Consider the following 8,239-nt stretch of genomic DNA (forward strand, 5'->3'; position numbering starts at 1 on the left):
CATCTCTACTTAGCACGAGGCCTTTTGGGAGCTCACTGGCTTCGGGTTTTGTAGGAACTTCGAAGTTAAGCGAGAAAGGGGCTAGAGCAATCCCATGATAGGTGACCCACTAGGAAGTTGCTCGTGAGTTCCCAAAAACAAAACCGTGAGGGAATGGTAAGCCCAAAGCAGACAATATCGTGCTACGGTGGTAGAGCGGGCCCGGGAAGTGATCCGTCCCGGGCCGGGATGTGACACTCACCATTTTAGTATAGATAATATCGTTTATTAAAAAAAAAAAATATATATATATATATATATATATATATATATATATACATAATTATGGCTTGTGCGTGAGCAGGTAGGGAAAGATAAATATATATTAATACACTTCTTATTCTATACTTTATCATAAACCTCAAAGTCATGTTTTCCTCTTAGGCGTGTGTCGTGTGGATGTGAAAGTAAGGATGATGACATAGTAATATAGATAAAGCCTAAAATTCATGTTTTCCCCTCACGCCTGTATCGTGTGGATGTGAAAGTAAGGATGATTATAGTTTTTCTAATAGTGCTTTTTTTTTTTTTTTTTTTTTTGAACAAACAATTTTCGTTACACTAAAAGGTGATGGACTTAGTCTCACAATGGGCTAGCAATAATGCGTTTTAAATTTGTCTTGGCGAGAACGAACCTAAGACCTCTTACTTACATGTGAAGAGAAATACTACTAGACCATAGTACTAAGTGACAGTGTTATGGAGACTTTTATGAAAGGAAAAATATTATCATCATCCGTGACTTAAGTATGATTAAGACATCCGTAATATTTAAGGACAAAGTACTGAAATATTTTTATAAAAAAAATGTACTGAACTGGATTTATGGGGAACAATTAGTGTAAAATAATGCACCCTGGTGTGGGTTTAATCCTCTCTGTTTCTCCTTTTTTCTTAACAACTAATAATTTAACCCAATAATCCAATAAAGCTATTCTCTATGCTGGACTATGTAATATGATACATAAGAAATGAAGTAAGCATATGGTTGAAGATTAATGGAAAAAACAAAAGGTTCATTACACACGCCAAGGTTAGGTGAATTAAGTTTAGCAAAAAAGAAAAGATTAGGTGAATTAAGGGAGGGGACCAGCTGAGCTGTGAAGGCTGTTTCCTTCATGGCTTTGTCAAATTCATATCTAAAAGAAAAAAAAATATTGGCAAAGCAAAAGAAGAGGGACATAAGCATAAGATCAACTCATTTATACTAAGCAAAAGAATGCAATATTTTTTTGACAAACGATATTATATGCACTTAGGAAAAATAGTGAATTTAGTCTCATAATGTGTTAGCATGAATGTGATTCAAATTTATCTTTGGTAATAATCAAACTTAAGATCCCTCGCTTATAAATAAAGATAAATACTACTAGATCGTAATATTAAGTGACAAAAAAAAAAAAAAATCTTAAATCAAATAGTTATTTTTATTTACAAACTAAGACGATGCACTTTTTCAATATTGGCAAAATGAAAAGGCTTTATTGTATATAGCATAGTACATTAATTGTCCAGTGGTCCCAAACCCCACTCGCAATTTGTTTGACTTATGCTAGTTACGTAACACAATTACCATATAATCACTATTCACTGACAACAATCTTTATTAACGTTGAATTTTTTTTATGTGTGAATTGTCTCAGTGGTTAAAGTTACCCATGGTGTCACAAGTTTAAACCCTTTTCCTTTCCTTAGTGCACACTAGTACATGTCCACACGCAAAGCATGTGTGAAATATTTTACATTTTTTTTTGAGCAAACGATATTTACACTAATAGGTGGGAGTTGGCTAAAAAAAATAAATAGAGTGAGAGAGAAGTGGGAGTGGGGAGAGAGGGGCAGACGTTTATTTTTTATTTTTTAAAATTAGACAGGATACAATCACAAGTAGGTGAGGTTTAAACAAAATACAACAAAATTTTATTTTGTAAAATTACATTATTGTCCTTAACTTTTTTGTTATGGTAGAAGACAAAAAAATCTTTTCACCTTCTTTTGGTTGACAAAAAGAGTTTCATTAATATATAGTTTAGATTATGTAAATAATATCGCTTGTATTAACAAAGAAATCTATCATTTTAATTTCTATTGACATTGATGTGTTGTGATACAATCATAAATTCATAATGATTTGCATAAAGAGTTTTAAGTTCAAGTGTGAAAATTATGTATCATTATATCCGAGTTCTTGTGTTTGATTATTCCGTCCCTAATATCGTTTGTTAAAAGATCATAATGGTACTTTGTAATTGAAAATCAATGTATACGCATAATCGATATGTATATATAAACATGCATAGCCAATACTATTCTATAGAAGTACATGCAGTGGCGAAGCCACAGAGGGGCAAGGAAGGGTGACTGCCATCTGCTCGCGGAGATCGTTCCTACAACTTAGGTTTTTGCCCCTCTCCTCTGGTCTTGTTGCTCTAGATGTGACTCTCATTTTATAGTTTAACAGTTAAAATCCCTTTTTATTGTAGAATTTCTAACAAAAAAAATAAATTAAAATGAGATGGTCAAGACAGAGAAAGCATCTAGGTAAGAAGTGAGGCTATGAATGGTAGTTTAAGAGGAAATTGTAGCAATAATCCCTCAACTTTAACCCAATTGAAGTTATGGTCTCTCAACTAAAAATCCATGACCATTGGTCCCTCCCTCAACATAACTCATTTCGATGGAGATAGAGTTAACGAAAAGGACTATGGCTACACGTTTTGATGAGTTAAGGGACCATTGGTCATGAAATTTTACTTGAGGGACCATTCCTAAAATTTTCTCATGGTTTAAAGGTTCTTTCTTTGGCTTCTGGGTTCTTTCAACTTTTGGTAGTGGAGAGGATGAGGGAGGGAGAGACATAAAATTAGTTAATATATTTTATAGTTTTTGTGGGCCCAAAACTACAATGTTAATTAAGAATCAAGGAACACAAGTGCCAAGTGAGTCGTTAGGACTCTCTAGCTTTTTGAGCGAGTTGATCTCCTTAACATTTTTTTTCATAAATTTTTTGTTTTAACTCTAAATTATGTTTTGCTTGCACTCATACGTTTGTGGTGACGAATACTATAAGATTATGGCAAGAAAGGAGACCAAATATGAAGTGAGCTCAAATGTCTATGTAGGATTCCACTTAGTCCAATAGAGGCATTTCGCACCCAAAAATTCAAAATGTAAAGCTCCAAGACTCACAAACTTACGCCCTCCACCCGACAAGTCTTGACTTTGCCACTGAGTACAAGAACACACATGCATCTTTCTTGTTCATTATTCTGATGTTAATCAACTTCTTAATTAGCTGTGTAGTTTCTGCCAAAAGATATTAGGTTACAACAAAAATCTAACAAATGTAATATTCTAATGAAGAAATTTGTTGGTGCTCGCAGTAAAATGCTTATATGATTAACCGGTTTAGCTTTAATTGGATGAATTTTGAACAACTTGTTCAGTGAAATGGAGATATTACTTCAAGATACGTACAGTATTATATATTATCCAATTACATTAGGTTTTATAGAAAATTATTTAAGATTCTTCTCATGAAAAAGGACAAGTTTTCTCATATGCTAGTAGGTTGCTTGGATTTGTCACGTAACCAAAGCAGAAACTACATAACAGAAACACTGTCTCACTGGGATAACGTGCAAGGAAAAGAAAAGAAAACAAAAAAATTGAAAAACAAAAAAATTGAAATATAAATTCTCCCACTGACCAACAAACAATTGAAAAAGATAAACAAAAAGATGGAGCACATCGAGGTGGTGGGTTTAACCACATGGGTGGTTTTGATATGGGTTACAACTGCAATATTATTATTGATAAGCCAGCTCCGACGGTGGCGTTCAGAGGATGTTGCCGGACAGCTTCCACCTGGGCCGAGACGGTGGCCTGTGGTGGGCAACATATTTCAACTGGGTCTGGGTCCACCCCACGAGTCATTAGCTGTGTTGGCTCGCAACCACGGCCCTATTATGACACTCTGGCTAGGATCCATGAGCACTGTGGTGATCTCGTCGAGCCAAGTGGCCCGTGAAATGTTCAAGAACCACGATGTGGCCCTAGCCGGTCGAAAAATTTACGAGGCAATGAAGGGCGACTATGGCAACGAGGGTTCACTGATCACGGCCCAGTATGGCCCGCACTGGCGCATGTTGAGGCGCTTGTGCACGACAGAGTTTTTCGTGACAAGTCGTCTCGATGCCATGCGCGGTGTTCGTAAAAAGTGTATCGATGGAATGCTCCAATTCATAATGGACGCCTCTAGTAGGACGTCGTCAGAAATTAGTGCCAGTACTCATGGCATTGATCTGGGCAGGTTCATATTCTTGATGGCCTTTAATCTGATCGGGAACCTCATCTTTTCCAAAGATCTATTGGACCCAAAGTCGAAGCGAGGGGCTATGTTTTTTTACCATGCAGGTAAAGTTATGGAGTTGGCTGGGAAACCTAATATGGCAGATTTCTTTCCAATTTTGCGGTGGCTTGACCCGCAAGGCATTAGGAGAAACACCCAATTCCACGTGGAAAAGGCCTTTGAAATTGCAGGTGAGTTTATCAAAGAAAGAATGGAGAGCACGGAGAATGGTGGATGTGATGGCATAGAGAAAGCGAAGGACTTTTTGGATGTGCTTTTGGAGTACCGTGGTGATGGAGTTGATGAGGCCTCTCGGTTCACTTCTCCAAGAACCATCAACGTCATTGTCTTTGTAAGTCCCTTTCTATGTGTGTATTGCAATTTGGAAGGTGTGGATAACCATGGCTTGCTACTAGTTATCCTTTTTTTTTAATAAGAAAAATAAAATAAGAGTACATTACGTTGTTCATGCATGTTACGTGTATGAAATAAATTAGTTATGTACATTACGTGACGGTGTTTCGGCACTATAATTTGTCCTACACAGGTATGCGCTCATGTGCCTTAACAATAGTTGTTTTAATTAATGAGGAAGGATGATTCCAATTCTGAATCTCTTATTTTGAGGCTCAATTTCTGTGAAAATAATTTGATATTATTTCAGGAGATGTTCACTGCTGGAACTGACACAACTACAAGCACCTTAGAGTGGGCAATGGCTGAGCTTCTAACCAGCCCCAAAGCCCTAAAGAAAGCTCAAGCCGAGCTAAGAAGCACCATATCTCCAGGCAACAAGCTTCAAGAGAAAGACATTGAAAATCTCCCATACCTCAAAGCAGTCATCAAAGAAACCCTAAGACTCCACCCACCACTCCCTTTCTTAGTTCCACACATGGCCATGGAGTCCTGCAAAATGCTAGGGCACCACATTCCGAAAGACACTCAAATTCTAGTGAATGCTTGGGCCATTGGACGCGACCCAAAGACATGGGAAGACCCTTTGCTTTACAAGCCGGAGAGGTTCTTGAAGCCCGACATGGTCGATTATAAAGGACACAATTTTGAGTTCATACCGTTTGGTTCTGGTCGTCGGATATGCCCTGCAGTGCCACTAGTCTCTAGGGTACTCCCTTTGGCTCTAGGGTCGCTCTTACACTCGTTTGATTGGGCTTTGCCGAGCGGGCTTAAACCAGAGAACATTGATATGACTGAAAGGATGGGAATAACACTGAGAAAATCTGTCCCTTTGAAGGTTATACCTATACCTTACAATGGGCATGTGGGATTCTAATGCACTTTTCATTTAGAAAGCCAAATAGGTCATTTGGAATAAGTTTGTTTGTTAAATAAGTTTATTATTACATGAGCATTATAATTAATGCAATAAGTAGGTGTGTATCAAATGTAATGCGATGATGTCGATCTATTTGGTGGTGTGACAAAAATATATGCAGTGCTTGTATATAATGTATTGAACATTAAAATATGGTGTGACAAAAATAGGTGTGTATCAAATGTAATGCGATGATGTCGATGATGTCGATCTATTTGGTGGTGTGACAATACTAGCAAACCCTAAAACATTTTACTCCAACAAGGGTGATAAAGGAAGCTTTGTAAAGTATTGAACATAAGGAAGTTTTTTGCTGGAAAAACCCACCTTTGGGTTAAAAAACCAGGGACTCTCCATTGAGTCCAATCCCCTAGTGTAAACAAAGGTTCATACAAAGACCACACAAGCTCAATTCCTAGATCCCTATCAATGGAGCAGCTTTACCTTTGTGCAACCTTGCCTTAAATGAGATGGATTCATTCGGTCTTCACAAAGTGGCAACTCCTCCTGAGCTCGTCACCTTGTGGCACCGAGATCAACACGATCAGTGATATGATGTTATGATATGCTTATGAGATATGAATTCATATGACTAGTCAAGTTCTCCAGTCAAACGGTTGAAGAAGAACCTAACATGAATCTGAAAGGATTAGTCTATGAAGGATATGAAACTGAAGGTTTAGACCAAGAACCTAATACAAAACCATGAATACAATGCAACACTAATATGCATTGATTGGGTATTATGCATGAGATGCCTTTGTGCCTAGGGTTTCGGTTTGGAACCTTAAGGCAGCTCTAAACTAAATGCACTTTTTTTTCTGAAATGTGAATAACCTAGCCAAGAACAAATGAATCCTTGAAAACCCTTTTAATGGGAGAGATGGATGTTTAACACAAGGGGAACAAGGAGACACGTGTCACAAGTAAAGAGACCTTTCCAGATCAAGGGTGAGAGATCCACGCACGAGAAAAGGATTCAATTAGCCTATATTATCACATCCCAGCCCGGGTGGGACCACTTCCCAGGCCCGACTCCATCGTAGCACGATATTATCCGCTTTGGGCCTCAACCACGCCCTCACAGTTTTGTTTTTGGAAACTCACACGAGAACTTCCCGATGGGTCACCCATCTTAGGAATGCTCTTGCGCGCTACTCGCTTAACTTCGAAGTTCCTACGGAACCTGAAGCCAGTGAGCTCCCAAAAGGCCTTATGCTAGGTAGGGATGAGAATATACATTTAAGGATCATTCCCATGGGCAATGTGGGATCTTACAATCCACCCCCCTTAGGGGCCCGACGTCCTTGTCGGCACATCACGGTCAGGGTTAGGCTTTGATACCAAATTGAAACATCCTAACCTGGGGCGGATCACTTCCCGGGCCCGCTCCACCACTGTAGCACGATATTATCCGCTTTGGGCTTACCATTCCCCCACGGTTTTGTTTTTGGGAGCTCACGAGTAACTTCCCAGTGTGTCATCCATCATGGGAGTGCTCTAGCCCCCTTCTCGCTTAACTTTGGAGTTCCTACGGAACCCGAAGCCAGTGAGCTCCCAAAAGGCCTCGTGCTAGGTAGGGATGAGAATATATATATAAGGATCATTCCCCTGAGCGATGTGAGATCTTACAATCCACCCCCCTTAGGGGTCCGACGTCCTCGTCGGCACACACGCGACCAAGGTTAGGCTCTGATACCAAATTGTCACATCCCGACCCGGGGATGACCACTTCCCGGGCCCACTCCATCACCGTAGCATGATATTGTCCGTTTTGCGCCCCGACCACACCCTCACGATTTTGTGTTTGGGAACTCACGAGTAACTTCCCAGTGGGTCACCCATCATGGGAGTGCTCTAGCCCCCTTCTCACTTAACTTCGGAGTTCTTACGGAACCCGAAGCCAGTGAGCTCCCAAAAGGCCTCGTGCTAGGTAGGGATGAGAATATATATATAAGGATCACTCCCCTGAGTGATGTGAGATCTTACAATCCACCCCTCTTAGGGGCCCGACGTCCTTGTCGGCACACACGCAACCAGGGTTAGGCTCTGATACCAAATTGTCACATCCCGAGCCCGCTCCACCACCGTAGCATGATATTGTCCGCTTTGGGCTTACCATTCCCCCACGGTTTTGTTTTTGGGAGCTCACGAGCAACTTACCAGTAGGTCACCCATCATGGGAGTGCTCTAGCCCCCTTCTCGCTTAACTTCGGAGTTCCTATGGAACCCAAAGCCAGTGTCATATCCCAGCCTATGACGGACCACTTCCCGGGCCCGACTCCACCGTAGCACGATATTGTCCGCTTTGGGCCCCGACCACGCCCTCACAGTTTTGTTTTTGGGAACTCACACGAGAACTTCTTGATGGGTCACCCATCCTGGGAGTGCTCTTGCGCGCTACTCGCTTAACTTCGGAGTTCCCGTGGAACCCGAAGCCAGTGAGCTCCCAAAAGGCCTCGTGCTAGGTAGAGATGGGAATATACATATAAGGATCACTCCCATGGACGATGTGG

The 8,239-nt window shown here is 40.4% G+C and overlaps 1 protein-coding gene across 1 annotated transcript; it reads left to right on the plus strand.

Annotated features, from left to right (window-relative positions):
• The first annotated feature begins 3,753 nt into the window (after positions 1-3,753).
• LOC137711856 (cytochrome P450 76A1-like) lies at positions 3,754-5,876 on the plus strand. The gene is made up of 2 exons (XM_088683878.1): positions 3,754-4,742; positions 5,055-5,876. Exons 1-2 carry the CDS (start codon positions 3,780-3,782, stop codon positions 5,679-5,681), a joined length of 1,590 nt encoding a protein of 529 aa, XP_088540004.1. The 5' UTR covers positions 3,754-3,779; the 3' UTR covers positions 5,682-5,876.
• The last annotated feature ends 2,363 nt before the right edge of the window (positions 5,877-8,239 follow it).

This window comes from Pyrus communis, chromosome 14 (assembly GCF_041283825.1).
Source record: "Pyrus communis isolate YQ-2024b chromosome 14, ASM4128382v1, whole genome shotgun sequence".
In the NCBI taxonomy this organism is placed as follows: Eukaryota; Viridiplantae; Streptophyta; class Magnoliopsida; order Rosales; family Rosaceae; genus Pyrus; species Pyrus communis.